Here is a 19,454-nt window from a genome sequence, read left to right on the forward strand (position 1 = left end):
AGTGACATGTCCACTCAAATGTTCTCACCACGTGGCTTCTGCAGAAGCTATTAGGCTAGGCTCTATCTCTATGATATTAGGATGTTACAGATTGAAGAACAATCTCAACATTTTGTTTGCCACTCTTGTTTCTACATCCTCATTTTATGGGGCAGGAGCAATGCTGGCAAGGTGGTGGTCAGCTTTCTCCTTAAACCATTGCAAGTCTTTAAGGTGATGTTGCTCCTGCAATTGACTTTGGTAGGGAATTCTATTGATGAAGGAATGTTGGATGATGCATGTCCACATCAGGGTGATCTATCACTTAATTGGACACACTAGATTTCCCACATTACTGTTCATTATTCCCAATGGTAGAGATCAAAGATAAGGGATGAGTTATCAAAATAAGTTTGGCAAGTTGTTGTAGTACATTTTGTAGATCGTACATATTTCACCATTTGGGAAGGCAATGGAGATAGAGTCCAGTGACAAGGACACTGTTCAAGTAACCTAATGTTCCCTGAATGATGGTTAGGTTCCGAGTGTTACTATGGCAGCACTTACCCAGGCAAGTGATTAGTATTCCATAAGTCCTGCCTTAAGCTCTGCAGATGATGGAGAGGCTCTCAGAGTACCAAGTCGCTGCCTCTTATCGCCATAGTATTTATATGGTTGATCCAGTTCAGCTCCCGATGAATAATTCCAAAGGTACTGTATTGTCATTGTGGAACCCAGTAATGGTGGAGTCACTGAAGGTCAAGGGGAAATGGATTGACATTCTATTGCTTTAGACGGTCATTGCCCAATGCTTGTCTGGCATGAGCATTGTTTACAACTTGCCTGCTCCTGCTTAGGTGTTAATCCAGATCCTTCTGTAGGCTGGCACGAGTTACTTCATTATCGGAGGAGTTGTGAATGAAGCTGAGCACAGTGCAATCATCAGTGCACAGAACATTATTCTGTCTTATAACAGCAGAAAGATCATTGATAAAGCAGGTGAAGATGGTGAGGATCTGAATTTGACAGAGGGTGATTTCCTCCACATCCCCAACTCTTGCCTTTGCTCAGTCATTACTTTTTTTTGCTTAATTTCTTTGGGTTTTTGTTCTCTTTCCTTCACTTCACATACGATTGTCGTTCTTTGATTTCAAATCCCTTTCCAAATCCCTCTTCCACACTCAGTCCCAATTCTCATATTCTTCCCCCCCCCCCAACCCCCATGGCCTCCACCACACAGAGGGCGGGATTCTCCACCCCCACGCAGAAGTGGCTGCGCCGTCGTGAACGCCGTCGAGGTTCATGACGGCGCGGAACGGCCCCGGTCCCGACCAATTCAGGCCCCGACAATGGGCCAGTATCGGGGCCGCGTCATCTACCCGCGCCAGGCCTTGTCGCCCGCGTAAAAGTGGCGCCGCATAAATGACACGGCCGGCGCCGCATAACAGACGTCATCCGCGCATGCGTGGTTGCCGTCCTCTCCAAGTCCGCCCCGCAAGAAGATGGCGGACGGATCTTGCGGGGCCGCGGAAGGAAGGAGGTCCTCCTTCAGAGAGGACCCCACATCTGAGGTACGCCCTGGTGCAGGATTCCCCCTCGCCCCTCCGCAGGCCGCCCCCCCCAGCGTTCACGCACCGCCCACGACTGCAGCGACCAGGTGTGGACGGAGCCGGGGGGGAACCCGCCATTTTGGCCTGGCCGCTCGGCCCATCCGGGCCTCAGAATAGCGGGGATGCTGGAGAATCGCCACTTTGGGTGTCTCCGGCGATTCTCCGGCCTGCAAAACTCGACCGGCCCGTTCCCGCCTCTTGGGAGAATCGGGGGAGGGCGTCGGACCGGCATCCCCGGAAATTTTGGCGGCCCAGGCGATTCTCCCAACCAGCGTGGGAGTGGAGAATCGCGCCCAGAATGTTTCCAGACTACACTACACAAGTGAAACTGTTATACACAGATGGGAAGTGAAGTTAAATGCTCCACTTATAGCATTTAATCTTCCTTAGAGAGGTTGGAAATCTCAGAGGAAGAGATTAATAGTCAAGTCGTGAAAGAGTGGTTGGTTGGCAGTCTTCCATCTGTGAAAAATGATGGGAATGCAGCTTCATAACTTTGGCGAGGTCAAAGGAGATAATCGGCTGCCCTCTTTTGCTGGCTGAAGGGCAAGGATGAAGTGTCCTCTCCACTTGTTATTAAGGCTGACGTGTCCTCTCCACTTGTTATTAAGGGTGAAGTGTTCTTTCCATTTGTTTTTTGGCTGCATAACCTGGGCAGGATTTGAAGACACAGGCTCTTCCCCATTACCTGCATCCCTCTCTCTGGGCCTGAAAGGCTGAATTCACAAGAAAGGCGGGATCCCAAACCCACTTGGTTACTGGAGTTACCGGAAGGCACTCAGCCGCCAATAGGACGCCACTTCACAGCCTTTGACTCGCCTGAGCCAGATCCACGGCACCATAGAAAATGGCATTTTCAGAGTGTAATGTAATGTTCTTTTGTCTTCCCATTATGTTGAAATTTCCAAAGGGTCAGGTCAAAATTCTGTAGCCACCTGGGTTGGCCACTTCCCGACTTAAAATGAAGATCCGCAAAGGATGCAGGGAAATTCAGCCAACACAGGAGAAACAAGCAGGTGCAAAGTTTCCTGTGTATTAAAACGTGCAGAAACCCAGACAGCACTGAAACTCACAGCCATCTGCATATTAATGAGCGATCCCCGGGAACAATCGAAACATTCGAGGTGAATAAGGCCAAGCCAGACTCCTCGGCGCCAGCAGGAGCCAAGACAAAGGAAGGCCAACGGACACTCGGACCGGCCAGCGATCAGGGAACAGCTCCAGTATTGGAGAAATCGATCCAAGTGATCGGAACGTAGTCCAATCACTTGGAACCAGGTACGGGGTCCGCCCCGAACGGCGCGAAGCCCCTGGGGACTATAAAGTAGAGTCCCCAAGTTCAAATCGTCCTTCTTGGCAAGGTCACTCAGCAGTGAATCAACCCTTGAACGTGACCTGCCTAAGTTGCTGCATTAACCAAGTAAGTCTCCAGTCAACGCACGCTACGAGATAGGCGCTCCTAGCTACCAGTCTATACCAGCTTTGAATCCTGCAGACTCAGAATCGAACGAAAGGCCATTTGTCCCCCTGACCTGGTGGGCCAGTTCCGAAGCAAAGTATAGGCCTTTTAGTGATAGAGACAGTCTAGTAAGTAGAGTTTATGCATGAGTAGTGATTGACTGTGTATAATAAATGTGTTTTGATTTGAAACTTACTAACTGGTGTATTGAGTTATTGATCAGCACTTGAACTTGAACCTCGTGAACGGTATCATAAAGATACCTGGCGACTCTAGAGCAAAGGTTATTGAAACAGAACGGGCAACGAATTAAGAGCCAACCAAAGTGCGCAACAATTCCATAGCTATGCAAATGTTGTTGCTCCATCTCCTAACGATTAAACAATAAATGAACAAGAAGGCAGGGATGTTCCCACTCAACATGCCTCACCCACAGCGGTGGCCAAAGTGTCAAAGTTCGTAACAATATGACTCACCAATCCTAGCATCTTCTAAAACTAGAGGTGGTTCAGATTGAAATGATATAATGAACGTCATCCAAGTGATTCATGGGAGACAAGGACTGCAGGGTGATTGAAGCAATGTGCATTAGATCTCAAGAGAGATCATTACTTAAGATCAATCAACCCATCTTCAATTCCCCAGTACAGTACATGCAGACATCAATAGAGCGTGTGAATTTATACTTCAGTGGATTGAACCATGAATACTTCAAACTCGTCAATATAGAGCAATGTGCAGCAAGCGTTAACCTTCACACGATTAGCATGCACACGCTAGGTCAAAACATTTTTTGATCATGTTTAAAAAAAACAAAGCATCAAAGTCATGTTTAAAAAAAAGATTCAGAAAAACAACATCCAACATCAGAAAATATTGTTGCTTTTAAATCCTTTTCCCTCCCTGTGGAGAAAGTTTACCACACAGCTGACATCAGCTCCAAAGGAAGCAATGTATATCGGTCTTGGATGCTGATCAGCCAGCATCCAGGAGAGAGAAATACAGAAGCAGTTGGGTGCACAGCATGGAAGCAGCCCATAATGATTTCTTGGCTCACATACCTCCAGATCAGCATGCAAGCTCAGAAAGACTTCAGTTCTACATTTTTCCCTATGGAGTCATTCGCATATGGCCCGTGTATGGGGGTATTACAAGTATCCCCGGTACATCATGACGCAACAATTCCAAATCCAAGTGTTATGCTCACCACTTTGGAATACAGAACAAGCTTTTATAACAGCACCTTCCACAGCTACCATAATACTACCTATAAATTGCTATATAGATTATGTTGTGCGCTTCAGCTTTCTAATTGAGGAGCAATTGACTGAATGTTGCCCTTGCCACTTTGTCCCGTGTTTTACTGATCTTCACCATAACCGCACATACTGCACACTTGCGACGCACACCTTCCCCATACCTCCAAATTTGGACATTCTTTTGCGTTTATGGATCTCAAAGGCTTTGGGAATCAAAAATACGTGATGTTGTAACTTGCAGCAGAATCCAGAAGAGGTGCTTATCCATGACAGCAACCAAAACCTCTGTTCTCAATTAATCATTAAAGTAAGTCACTTTTGACAGCTTCAAGCTTATTTGCACTTGCCTTGGGAAGTTCAGTTTGCCTATTATGTACCATTTACTTCACGTAAATTTATAGCAATATCATGCAAACCTAGGCATTACAAATCCCCAGCCACCTACAGCAATTATGTTCCCAATTCATAATGAATTGCATCAGTGAAATCCCTTTGTGCCAAATTTTACAGAATCCATTAAAATTCTTTCAGCGTTGGCCTTTGGTACAGCAGTTGGAAAACCTTTTTGTTGTATACAATGGACTACATAGCTGTTGCAAACTATTTTATTTTTCTCAATAACTGAAATAGAATAAATTAAAGCAACTATCCCAGCCACACCTTTTAAAGAAATTGCATTGTGAGGGTTCGAGGCCTCCAAACCAAATCATTTATTATTTAAAAGCAAGTTAGGATATCATAATGGCACCTTAATTTACCCAGCTACTTTCAATATGAACCTGATCTTTTATTGCGTGCTCTTGTTTGGTCAGAATTCATCAACATGTGACAATGCGCAGGATTAACCTTTTCTGATCCACTGAGCATCTTACATACAGAATCACTACAGTGGAGCAGGAGGCCATTCGACCCATCGAGTCTGCACCGACCCTCTGAAAGAGTACTCCACCCAAGCCCGTTCCCCCGTCTTATCCCAATAACTCCTTAACCTAACCTACACATCTTTTGAACACTTAAGGGGCAATTTAGCAAGGCCAATCCACCTAACCTGCATATCTTTGGGAGGAAACCGGAGGACCTGGAGGAAACCCACGCAGACACGGGGAGACATTCAAACTCCGCACAGACTGTCACTCAAGGCCAGAATTGAACCCGCGCTCCGGCACTGTGATCTAGCAGTGCTAACCACAGTGCTACCTGGCCGCCCGGTATATCATAAAGTTCTCTCTCATTCACTTCCTTGAGAGGCTGAAAGACCATTAGTTTTTCTAGTCATTCCACTTAGTGATCTAACACAAGGCAGCAGCATCGAGGTTCTTTCCTAAACACCATTTCCAGGTCATGAATGTTTCTCCCTGTGATTTAATGACCTGAACTGAACTCCAAATTCAAAGCACAAGCTGATCAGTGTGGAATGGCTTCAGACTGAAGACAGCCTCTTCCCCAGTTAGATCAATTCCATTCATTACATGAATGTATTCGCCATCATTTTTCCAACGCTTTCCACTTATGACTATATTAAATTTAGCCTGTCATAGACATGCAAATGTGGTCTCAATCCTTCTACAGTTCCTCAGCTGTCTTATCAAGCTCCGCAGTCCGCCTCAGTCCAGTATCATTTGTAAACTTGAACAATTAATCTGCATTTCGGAATCCAGCTGATTTACATAGATCACAAAGAGTAGGGACAACAGAGCTATTCCCTGAGCACTCCACTCAGTCACTGTCAATTCTGCTCTCCGTGAACAATTAGCCGGTTACAGACGAAAGATTAGTTGGACTGTGGTTACTCAGTGTTGTGTTTCATTGCCTTTCTTTAAAGTGTGCGCCTTCATTACTACCATAGTGAATTGCAAGTCCAGAAGAGGGACTCTTGGCTGATGAAAGGGGCCCAGAAGACTGGCAGGGACCCCCATTACACGAGTGCACATTCTCATCCTGGATAAGAATTTGAGAGCCAGCAGTAATTAAAGTTTCAGCACTAGCTGGTTACCTTGGTGTAACAAAGCAAACAATGCTCAATTTAGAGGCAAATGCAAAAAAAAACTAAATTAAGAACAGAGATGTTGAAAGAGAACAATCAACACCTTTCATACTAATGCAAGTAGAGTTAGGAATTATAAACATATACATAGCTACCAAAAACCTATAAACCATATAAATCTCTCAATTACCTCGCTGATAAGACAGCTGAGGAACTGTAGAAGGATTGAGACCACATTTGCATGTCTATGACAGGTTAATTTAATATAGTCATAAGTGGAAAGCGTTGGAAAAATGATGGCGAATACATTGATGTAATTAATGGAATAATATTCAATATTATTACGACCAGCGAGTGGAGGCGGTTTCGTGCAGGGGCACCAGTGTGGCAGCCCTGGTCACAGCTCCCCTACCGCTGTCGCCGGCCAGGTACTCCACCAGCCCGGTAGTGGGGGCGGCCCTGCGGATATGGGGCCAGTGGAGGAGGCATGTGGGGGGGGGTGGGGGGGGGGGGGCGTCTGTCTGGGCTCCAATGTGACAACCATCGATTCGCCCCCGGGAACATGGATGGAGGGTTTCGAACATGGTGGCGGGCGGGGGTGGGGAGGGTGGGCGATATGTTCCTGGAGGGGAGTTTTGTGAGTTTGAGGGGCTTGGAGGAGAAATTTGGGCTGGTAAGGGGAAATGACTTTAGGTACTTACAGATGCGGGACTTTGTACGCAGACAGGTCCCATCCTTCCCACTCCTCCCGCCAATAGGGATCCAGGACAGAATAGTCTCTAGAGGAGAGGGAGGAGAGGGTAGAGTCTCGGATATCTACAAGGTGCTCATGAAGGGGGAACTGAAACTCAAATGGGAGGAGGAGTTTGGCAGGGAGATGGAGAATGGGCTGTGGGCGGAAGCTCTGAGTAGGGTAAACTCAACCGCAACATGTGCCAGGCTCGGCCTGATTCAATTTAAGGTCGTTCACCGGGCCCACATGACGGTAGCTCGGATGAGCAAATTCTTTGGGGTAGAGGACAAGTGCGCTAGATGCATGGGAGGACCAGCGAACCATGGTCACATGTTTTGGGCATGTCCTAAGCTTAGGGTGCTGAAAACAAGGGTGGTGATGAGTCCAGGGGTGGCAATTTTCAGGGTTTCGGAAGACCCGGGAGTCCAGGGGGAGAAAGGGCAGATGTTTTGGCCTTTGTTTCCCTAATAGCTACCTCTAGTCCAAATGTATTTACTTTATTGAAGGAGCCAAATTAGCCAGGCTCTCGAGTCCAAGAAAGAGTAAGTTTATTAGTTACCAAAAAAACAAGAAAAATAATAAACAACGCAACACACACATATTCACACTCGGGTCAGGTGAGAAGATAGAAGTTCAGATGAAAGTAGAAGGACAATCTATGAACTAGTCTTTGGCTTGTCTGTGAGCGTAGACGTTGGTACATTGCGGCCACTGGGTTGGGTGATTTCCACAGAGCTTACTCTGGCAGCAAGCTTGGAGACTCGAGATTCCGCTGCGAGGTTAAAAAGTATCTTTACCTTGTGACATTTGCTGAACTTTCTCCATCGAGAGAGTGGGGCGAGGGAGAGAGACATTCTTGGCCTGCTTGTCGTTTTAGCCGGGGTTACCGGTTGCAATTCCTTCTTGTTTCTGTTTCACCCACACACTCTTGAGATGTCAATACGCCAGTACACACAGACCACGTCTGCAGCTGTTATTTGTAAATCGCAATTCCCTGTTTATTCCGAAAGGGAACAAGCATGCATAAAATAGAATCCCAACAGTGCAAAAGGAGGCCATTCAGCCCGCCGAGTCGGCACCGGCCCTCCAAAAGAGCACTCTAGCAAAGCCCACTCTCCCACCCTACCCCCCCCCCCCCCCCCCCCCCCCCCAATCCGTCGCATTGACCATGGCCAATCCACCTAACCTGCGCATCTTTTAACTGTGGGAGGAAACCCGAGAACCCGGAGGAAACCCATGCAGACTCGGGGGGGTGGGGGGGGGGGGGGGGGGGGGGGGGGGGGTGGGGGGGGGGGGGGGGGGAACGTGCCAACTCCACACAGTCACCCGAGGCCAGAATTGAACCTGGGTCCCTAACGCTGTGAAGCAGCAGTGCTAACCACTGTGCCACCGTTCAGCCCATGTCACTTGCCCCAGGGTCAGATATCTTTGAACTCAAGACTATTTTACACATTCAGAGATATCGATCAGCAGGAGTTGGGATTTGGATGTCTCGGAGATGCAAAGTTTACACTCCTTTGTGTGTGGTTCTGGTTTGCCTTGGACAGTGGCCTTGCATTTGAAAGCAATTTGTTTGGCTTCATTTCAAATTTCAGCTACAAATTGTGAAAAATATTTTGAATAAATAAAAGAGCTGTAACCTCATGACACGATGCTCGCAAATTGATGAGCAGTGGTTTGTTTCCCTGGGCATTACCACACGCTTGCCGCAGACCAATGAGCAAGTTCCCATGGGTCAATGGAAGGTGACATTTCTCAAGTCAAATAGTTCCCATGACTAAAATCAGCTCACTTGAGAATTAAAACAGTAAATTGTGAGGCATATGAAAAGCTAGGCTATCCTGACATGAAAAAGAACAAGACCAAAACCACAGCGGTTACACTAAAATGTCAACAACCATTTTTAGACCCAAACCTTGGCTATGCTAAAGTACAAGAGTAGACATGAATAAAAACAACCCAAGAGACATTGAAATGGCTAATCGGATATTATCTTTGATGTGCTACAATGCCACAAAAGAGCAGTTATATTTCTCATTAATGTCACTAATGAGGACGCCGGGAGCTATTCCGCAACACAACCAGCGCCGTGAAAGTTAGGCATTCCTTTTCAAAACTGCTGCTACCAGATTCAGCAACAGAAAGATTCTGAAGCACCTCTCAAAGCCTCGGGGCAGTTCGTAAACTTTAATCTCTTGGCTGAAGGATTCGGGGAGAAGAGGAGAACACAACAAAAGACTTCTATTGCACAGCCCACTTGTAATGCCCGACTGTTGAAATGAAATGTTCTAACTTCTCATGCAGACATTGGGCGCGATGCAACAGCCTCGTTGCACCCGGCGAGGATCCGTGCGGGCCAGTTAGGTCGCGGGGGCCGATCTCACATGTGAGATCACCACTCACCAGGTACATGGTACATACTCGTGCGACTCGGCCAACGTTGTCTACCTCATACACTGCAGGAAAGGGTGGCCCGAAGCGTGGTACATTGGCGAGACCATGCAGACGCTGCAACAACGGATGAACAGACATGGCGCGACAATCGCCAGGCTGTTTGGAAATGCTGAAAGATGACTATTACGGGTGTGGGTGACTGACTCCCCAGGATGTTGATAGTGGGGGATTCATCGATACTAACTGGCCACTGACCTCAGTTGAGACAAGAGCAGTGCCCCCAGGCACACTTTGCCCGACCCAGTGTAAAATCATTGTGTGGTCGGGGGTAATGGGAATCCGGATGGAATCCAGTCCCTTCAATTTCATGCTCCCCACCCACCTCCCAAAAACCCACCGGTGGGAGAGTGTAAAATTCTGGCCTATGTTTCCATGAAGCAGTCAGTATGTTAAGTTTTATTCAAGGTCTAAATTTTGTGGAAATACTGGGTCCAATCTAGCAGCCATGTCTCGTTCGGCTGGGAGCAGGGCATGGCCAGTAGATTCTGGGTGAGGCCTCCTGCGGGCTTCCCGGCAGCAATGATGCCTCGCGGGATCTTCCCAAGTCCCACAAGGTGACGCAACCAGAATCCATCCCACAATGGGAGGGACCAGGCCGCACAAGCTTCATTAGGATTTAAACAAACTTAAGGCCTATTTACCCACGATCGATCAGCCTCTCCAGGGAGGCCTCAGCCAGGCGCCGTTCAGTACTGGTCCACACAAACATGGACCAGGCAGAATGGCACCCAGGGGGGTCTCCTGGCCATTGGAGGCCCCGGGATGGTCACTGCCAAGGTGGCCTGGAAGCACCGCAAAGCCAGCGGGAGAACACCCAGGGTGCCATGGTGCCATTGCCAAGGTTCAGCGCCTGGGGGGGACATGCCCATGAAAGGAGGGGGGTATGAAGGTTGGGGTGTAGGCAGTAGTGGCCTCTCGGAGGTTAGGATGGAGTGAAGGCTGGGGATGGTGGCGGGGGTGGGGGTAGTGTTCATGTGTGTGGGGGGTGACATTGCACGTGGCTGTGGGACGTGGCGGCCCCTCAACTCACTTAGAGATTAGGGAACCCTTTCAAAATGGCAGCCTGATCTCGGAGGATCGGTGATGCACTATCAATTACGACGAGACGAGAGTAGAGAGTAATCGAGGCTTTATTACACAGAGATTTGTGGCCTCCTACAGCAGCTTACGAAATGGCTGCTGTTCGGACAGCACACACATTTATACTCCGCCTCCTGGGCAGAGCCAGCAGGCAGGGATCTACCCCCGTACCTGTAGTAGAGGGGCCTTACCGTAATACCCATATATACAGTATAATACAACAGTGGTGACTACCACATTCACCCCCTGTTAAAAATGAGTCCAGCGGGAATGGGGGGAAAGGTACATAGCTTAAACATCCATGTCTTAAAGGTACTCTCACATGACACTGAATCACAAATAGAAACAAATATTCAGGACCCAGAAGTGGTGCAAAGAGTCCTGACGCTGATCCCTTGTGTTAAATCACCAAGAGGAAAGAAAGATGAATGGTCTTCAGCCTTGCAAGGAGGTGAGTGAGAGAGAGCTTTGTGATCAAAGAAGAAATTTATGGCATTGACCTTCAAGTGTTGTAGATGCACCTGAATCAAATCAATACACCCTACAATCATAAGTAATTGGGAGAGGAAATTTGTTGCTTTGTTCAATGGCTTTGCAGGTTTGTTTTACGGTACAAGCATGTCATTGGTGTGAGGTGGTTATGAGGGAAAGCAGTCTGGTTCAAGTGTTTGTTCGGTCTCCCAAGTTTGACTTCACCCCTTCAGACCAATGTTGCAGAATCGTGGAAAGGCTCCCTTACAGCTGCGGTGTACGGAATATGGTTCTAATGCTCTCAGAACGAATGAGGCATGAATCGAATAATTCACAGCAATTGTTACAAGGGAAAAAATGCTTGCTCACATTTTATCGGACACCATCAATGCCCATTTAAATAGCTTATTAAAGCTAAACATGGTCAACATATTTTAAACAATAGATCTTACTTCATAAATCTAGTCGAATTCTTTCAGATGGTTAATCAAGGCTTATCCAGGTGACTTGGGTAATCGGATTTTCTTAAGTCCCTTCATAAGACCAACTTAGCAAGAATTCCACAACTGAAAAGCTTCACAGCGCCAGGGTCCAAGGTTCTATTCCCGGCTTGGGTCATTGTCTGTGTGAAGTCTGCATGTTCTCCCCGTGTCTGTGTGGGTTTCCTCCGGGTGCTCCGGTTTCTTCCCACAAGTCCCGAAAGACATGTTTGTTAGGTGAATTGGACATTCTGAATTCTCCCTCCATGTACCCGAACAGACACCGGAATGTGGCGACTATGGGCTTTTCACAGTAACTTCTGATGGACATTTTAATTGATGACATTCTTTCTAAACCAGTTTACAATTTTACTACAGAAAGCACTCGGGGCAATCTTCGCTCACTGTGTAAAGAAGATGTAGCTGCAATTTAGGGTTAAGAAACACTGCTGCAAGCTGTGAATGTAGTTTCCTTTGTTCACGGTTTTTAGCAAACATAGATACGAGCATTTAGGAGGGACCATCTCTCCACATTCACCTTCAATTTAGAATCATAAAATGTTTATAGCACAGAAGGAGGCTATTCAAATCATTATATCTGTGCCAGCTCTCTGCAAGGACAATCAGCTAGTCCCACTTGCCAGCTCTTCCCTGTTTTTTCCCCCAAAAGTTGAAGGAATTGAATACATACTTAAAATGAAAACTTTGCAGGCTATGGGGAAGAGCGAGACTAGCTGGTACTTTCTTTCAGACATTTGCTTTTTTATTCATATTTTTACAGGATGTGACTTTGCTGGCTAGGCCAGCATTTATTGCCCATCCCTAATTGTCCTAGAGGAGGTGGTGGTGAGCTGCCTTCTTGAACCACTGCATTACCTGAGGTGTAGGTACACCCACTGTGCTGTGAGGGAGGGAGTTCCAGGATTTTGACCCAGCAACAGTGAAGGAACAGTAATATCTTTCCAAGTCATGTGGTGAGTTGCTTGGAGGACAACATCTAGGTGGTGATGTTCCCATGCATCTGCTGCCTTTGTCCATCTAGATGGAAGCTATCATGGATTTCGAAGGTGCTGCCTAAGGAGCCTTGGTGATTTCCTACAATGCATCTTGTAGATGGTACACACTGTTGCTACTGTGCCTCAGGATAGAGGGAGTCAATGTTTGTGGAAGGGGGAGCAATCAAGTGGGCTGCTTTGTCCTGGATGGTATCATGCTTCTAGAGTGTTGTTGGAGCTGCACTCATCCAGGTAAGTAATCCATCACACTCCTAACTTTTGCCTTGTAGATGGTGGACAGGCTTTGGGGAGTCAGGAGGCAAGTTACTCACCACACGATTCCTAGCCTCTGACCTGCCCTTGCAGTTACAGTATTTATATGGCTAATCCAGTTCAGTATCTGGTAAATGGTAAACCCCCCAGGATGCTGATAGTGGAGGATTCAGTGATGGTAATGCCATTGAATGTAAAGGGTGGTGGTTAGATCCTCTCTTTTTGGGATAGTCATTGCCAGGCACTTATGTGGCACGAATGTTACTTGCTACTTGTCAGCCCAACCCTGGATATTGTCCAGGTCATGCTGCATTTAAACATGGACTGCTTCAAACATGACAGGCCAAAGGCCTCCTTCAGTTCTACACTAGTCTGTGTAAACACAATCCCTCAACGCAGGAATCAATGGTTCAAAACACTAAGTTTAGTCATAAATCAAATCCTCTACTAACCTAACAAAACGCACAAGGTAGAATTACCCTTTACAACATATAAAATTCATTTAGATGTATTAGGATATGTAGCATTTTTAATAGCCCGAAAGTTGGAAAATAGTTAACTACTATTGCCTTCCATGACAAAAGTGCTAATTATTTTGGCAGGTGGAATAGTGAATAGGTTTTCCATGGCAATAGCTTCACAAATTAGAACAGTCAATGCAAATAGATGCCACTGAAGCTCCGATGAGTCATCGGGAGCCATTACCTGGCCAGTTCGCCTACAGACATCGCTCTGCTCCCCTGCAGAGATAGAAGGCCTTGCTTTCACACGGCATCCATCCAAGTACAAATCCAGATTACAGCAGTTGACAGTCAGGATCTTACTGCGCGCATTGATTACCAGGATCCGTTGCCTTTTTCATCTTATTCGACAGCACCCGGTTTTAAAAGTTTTCTTCTCAACTCCCTCCTCTAAGCCTCCAAGATGTTTGTAGTGTTTATACAGAGTTACCTATTGAGGCCTGGCAATATACCTCGTACTGTTCGCTGATCTGCATTCCATCGGAGGTCTTTATTAAAAAGCAATGCCAGAGTCAGCCTTGCAGTGGAAAATGCTCTCTCCCAAACCCATATTCCCAGCTGTTTTCACTCCAGTACAGCACCACACACCCAGCCTTGGCCTTTGATTGAAAGCACATCTTGACAACAGTACACTGTGCTGACAGTGGCTGCCATCAGTCCTGCAACTCAACTACAAGATCCGAGGCGCAAGGACTGCCCCGGTCTTGGATATACGATGGTCACTTCAAGTTCATGTAGCAAATAGCATTGGAAGCAGATGTTAACAGAAAAAAATGAAAACACAAAATATTGGTTTAAGGAATTAAAGTGAATGTTCAAGTCCATCCACAAATTTTCAGATGGTCATCGCCAGAATAATATTCCCAGTTGCTGGCAGATGTAGAGTCCCCATTATCTACAACACAGTTCTTCACTGCCATCTGCAGACAAAATCTTGATACTGCATCTGCAAAGGAGCCAAAATCTGAAGTTTAAAGCACAGAAAGCCTGTGCCAGCTACCTAAAAGAACTATTCACTCAGTCCATTTCTCTTGCACTTACCGTATATCCTTTTCAATTTTTCATTAAAATATTCACCCTTCTTAGCATGCATTCTACTCCCACTGCTGTTTCAGATAGAAAACTCCATGTTTCAAAAATTAAAAAAACATTCTCCTAACTTCTTCCTTCACAGATAAATATTTAATGAGAATGCACTTTGAATTGGATAAACAATTGGTTTTGTCCTCATTGGCACAAGATGGTTATTAATGGTAATGGTTCAGCTTGGAAACTAGTTACGCCAGGGGTCATGACAAGGAGAGGCGGTGACGTAGTCGTATGGTCACTGGACTAGTAATCCAGATACCCAGGGCAATGCTCTGGGGCCCAGGTTCGAATCCCACCAGGGCAATTGGTGAAATTTGTCTTCAGTAAAAATCTGGAATTAGAAGTCTAATGTCGACCATGAAACCATTGTCGATTGTTGTTAAAAACCCATCTGGTTCACTAAGGTCCTTCAGGGAAGGAAATCTGCCTACATGTGACTCCAGACCCACAGCAATGTAGTCGACTCTTAAATAGCCTCAGGGATGGGTAATAAATGCTGGTCCAGCCAGGGACGCCCACATCCCATAAACATATTTTAAAAAGCTCCCTAGGACCCTCCAAAAATGTCAGAGATTTCAGTCATTTCTGACTTTCCTACTCAGAATATTTACCCAGGAAATGTTAAACAGAAAAATCATAGTCTAACTCCTGCATAACTATACAACTGACACGCCAAACTTCTCCATCAACACCGATTCCCCCTATGACAGTCCCCTGAGCTCTTCTTTGATAAACGTCCGTGGGATCTTTTACATCCACCCGAGAGGGCAGTTGGACCCTCGGGTTGACGTTTCATCAGAAAGATAGCACCTCCAATAGTTGGACACTTCCTCACTACAACTCCCTCATGGGAGTATTAGCCTTGATTAATCTTGTCTTGAATTCCAAAGAGTGGGGATAAAATGGAGTGAGAGGAGCAGAAACAGGCCTGGTGAAAGCAAGACGGGAAAAAAAGCTGACAAGTGCCTCGCTCTCCCAAACCACTGAAGCTCACGTCACATCTTTGTTCTTTATATTGATTATATAGCCTCAAACACAAATGGGAAGAATAGTGTCAACAAAGCAAAAAATAAAAATCACTGAGACAAAATACAAAGAATCCCTCAAGAAAACACAAGAATAGTTTGTAGTTTTCAGTAGTTTCACCTTCATTACTGTCCGTGTACACTGAAGTCAGGAATATGATGAATACTCTCCAACAGTACTGAAGAAGCTCAACACCATCCAGGACAAAGCAGAACACTTTATTAGCACCTTAAATATACAGTCCATCCATTACAGGAGTACAGTGGCAGCAGTGTATACCATCTAGATGATGCACTGCAACAACTTACCAAGGATCCTTCAAGAGCGCTTGCTACACCCACAACCTTTACGACCTTGAAGAATAAGGGCAGCCGGCGCATGGGAATGCCACCAAGTTGTCCTTCAACTCACACACTATGCCACTTTGGTCACTGTAGTCCTGCCACATCCAGCCGTGAATGGTGGTGGGCAATTTGATACCTCCTCACTGGGAGAGGTAGCTCCATAAATGTCCCCATCCTCACTGATGGAGGAGCACGGCACATCTGTGCAAAAGACAAGGCTGAGGCATTTGCAACTATCTTCAGCCAGAAGTGCCAAGTGGGTGAAATATTTCGGTCTCCTCCTAAGGTCCCCAGCCTCACAGATGCTTACTCCACATGATATCAAGAAATGGCTCAGGGCACTGGATATTGCAGAATCTATAGGCCTTGACAATATCCTGGCAATAGTACTGAAGACTTGAGCTTCAGAACTGGCCGCACCCCTAGCCAAGCTGTTCCAGTACAGCTACAATGCTGGCATCTACCCAGCAATGTTGTAAATTGCTCAGGTGTCTGCAGTGCACAAGAAACAGGACAAATGCAACCCAGCCAATTACCACCTATCAGTCTACTCTCCATCATCAGCAAAGTGATGGAAGGCACTTACTCAGCAAAAAACCTGCTCACAGATGCTCAGTTTGTGTTCTGCTAGGGTCACTCAGCTCCTGACCTCATTATAGCCTTGGTTCAAACATGGACAAAAGAGCTGAATGCCAGAGGTGAGGTGAGAGTGACTGCCCTTGACGTCAAGGCAGCATTTGACAGAGTATGGCATTAAGGAGTCTGAGCTAAACTGGAGTCAATGGAAATCAGGGGGAAAGCTATCCACTGGTTGGAGTGATACCTGGCACAAAGGAAGATGGTTCTGGTGGTTGGAGATCAATCATCTCAGCTCCAGGACATCACTGCAGGGGTAATGTCCCAGGCCCAACCATTTTCAGCTGCTTCATCAATGACCTCCCTTACATCATAAGGTCAGGAGTGGGGATGTTTGCGGATGACTGCACAATGTTCAGCACCATTCACAACTCCTCAGATAATGAAGCAGCCCATGCACAATTGCAGCAAGACCTGGACAATATCCAGGCTTGGGCTGACAAGTGGTAAGTTACATTCGCGCCACACAAGTGCCTGGCAATGATCATATCCTACAAGAGAGGATCTAACCACCGCCCCTCGACATTCAATGGCATTTAACTTTATCGGACTAGCCACATTAATACTGTGCCAATAGGGCAGGTCAAAGACTAGGAATAATACATAATATAATTCCTCACTGTTGCTGAGTCAACATCATGGAACTTTCACCCTAACAGCACTGTGGGTGTATCTACCCCAGATGGAAAGTTACAGCGGGCAGGATTTGACTAAATGGGAACAAAGTCCCGTAGCGAGTGCGCTTATCCACGTATTTCCCAGTACTTGAAGCGCCAAGAAACATAATGCAATAAAATGGCACTTGGGTTAGATGGGGGACTCCATGGGGAATGCACGGCCGAGTCTGCATACAGCCCCATTTTGTGCACTGAGGAGCTCTGCTTGCCAGAGTGTAGCTAGAGATCAGGACGCTCCATTCTCTGGACCCCGCAAAGCGACCCCCAAGCCCCAACACACTATGGGAGGGTCCCCGGGCCCCTCCTCCATACCCCCTCACCCCACCCAACAACCGCACAGGGCACCCCAGCCCGATCGCCACCATGCAGAAAATGCCGGCGTAGCACTGTGGCAGTGCCAACCTAGCACCGTCTGTGCCCATGCCAGGTGGTAGTGTCACATGGGCATCTTGGAAGTACCAGGCTGGCATCCAGGTGGCACTGCCAGAGTACCAGGCTGGCAGTGCCAGGGTGCTCAGGTGGCACCAGCAGTGCCAAGGTACCACCCTGCCCAAAAGGCATGTACCTGGGTACCTGGGGACACCCCTACGAGTACCATTCAGTCTGATCCCCGTTTGTGGAGACCAGTACTGAACGGAGCTTGCCCGAGGTCTCAGAGGTGAAGGAGATGGATCTCAACGCCTCGGGTGCATCGGGAAACTGCAGATTCGAGTGAGACTAGCTGCAGATTTGCCAAAAAGTGATCCCGTCCACAATGGGCAGGATTTACCTCGCAACGTCTCGCAAGACCGCATTAGCACAGTGGGCTAAACAGCTGACTTGTAATGCCGAACAATGCCAGCAGCGCGGGTTCAATTCCCGTACCAGCCTCCCCGAACAGGCGCCGGAATGTGGCGACTAGGGGCTTTTCACAGTAACGTCATTGAAACCTACTCGTGACAATAAGCGATTATTATTATTAGTATTCGATCTCGCAGGCATTGCGAGCCAGGTAGATCCCGGAGCAGGGTCTCCCAGCTGTGCTACGGCGCCACTTTTCGGGTGCAGCATGGCCGATCGATCGCACTCCTTATGTTGACTGAGGTTTAACTGGAATTTTAAACAAGCAAACAGTTCATAAAGATTGTCAAAGTGCCTTACTTGCCCTGGAAGGGTACTTTGATATTTGTTGAATGTCAAATTTCTCCATCATCATAAGAAATTCCACATTAAAATCAATTTTTTAAAGTTAGAAACAATATTTTGGCTTCCACCTTAATCCCATACTCATGTCCCAATCATTTATTTTGCTATCTGTAAAATTAGAAAATTAAAGCAAAGGGATTCAATGTTTTTTAACTTGCTGCTTTGATGGCTGAGAGTATACTTCAAAGTGATTGACTGCTTACTCTGCTTGATGACAACATGCCTGCAGGTCACCTCACTTAGCGTCAGGTTCGAATTAGCAATGAGAAAGGGAAATCCACACTACAGAGGTTGGGTGATCTTTGTGGGCATCTATCTTTGTCAATGGTGAGAACCACTGCTTTGTTGCTGAAATCCAGCCCAATGCATGATCCAATACAAACATCCCGCCTGGGATATATGTTAAGTGGAGATAATTAATCCTGATTGGAGGATGGGACACATTAACTGCGCCAGCTCAATTTGCCCCAAACATACACGTTCTTGCTTTCGCAAGTGTGACCGTGCTGGCTTTTAATAACCTCTAATTTAACCGATTGGTTGGCAGAACGAAATGTCAGGATAAGTTAATACTTGATTCATAGAGGATAGTTAAATCATTTTTGGGACACCTCAGAGAGAAGAGCCACTTTTCAAATGCTGCAACAAAAATCTGCATGCAACTTAACGGAGAACAGTAAAGAAATAACTTACCATTTTCCAGAAAAATCTTTGGGCTGCCAGTATTGTTCTGAACGTGCCTTACTTTGACCGCTTTTGCACGGAACACCGATTCTTGGCCAGTTGCAACTTGTTCCTTCTTTTCTTTCCTCTTTGGTGGCTGTGGCGAGGCAAGTAGATATACTTCACTTGTGGTCCCCGTTGAATGGACTTGGCGCTCTCCCTGTGTAAATCCCAGTGAGATACTAGTCATTGTACAGTGACCCTGGACTAAATTTTCAACACAAATTTCTACTTATCAAGATTAAATTCTTAAAGACTTTTTAAGAATACACTGCACCCCATCCAGTTCAGAAATCTGTTGTTTGGAAACACCAGGGGGTGGGCCTCAGGCAATGTCCTGTTTTCTGCTTTGAATCGGTTTTCTGTTTCGAACCTGAGAAAAAGAAACCAGCCTTACACTCCAGCCCAAGAAGGTCATCCCCATTTTAAATTACACTCCCATTTATAATATAAAAAGAGTTGCTTCAGAGAGGTACT

The 19,454-nt window shown here is 46.5% G+C and overlaps 1 protein-coding gene across 3 annotated transcripts in view; it reads right to left on the reverse strand.

The window, feature by feature from the left end:
• Positions 1-19,454, reverse strand: part of LOC140425439 (doublecortin domain-containing protein 2-like) — a 293,077-nt gene that overhangs the window by 166,931 nt on the left and 106,692 nt on the right. For all 3 annotated transcript variants that reach the window (XM_072509709.1, XM_072509710.1, XM_072509708.1), the window contains one exon: positions 18,948-19,137. In XM_072509709.1, coding sequence (XP_072365810.1) covers positions 18,948-19,137 — 190 coding nt within the window. The remainder of the gene's footprint in view (positions 1-18,947; positions 19,138-19,454) is intronic.

This window comes from Scyliorhinus torazame, chromosome 6 (assembly GCF_047496885.1).
Source record: "Scyliorhinus torazame isolate Kashiwa2021f chromosome 6, sScyTor2.1, whole genome shotgun sequence".
NCBI lineage: Eukaryota > Metazoa > Chordata > Chondrichthyes > Carcharhiniformes > Scyliorhinidae > Scyliorhinus > Scyliorhinus torazame.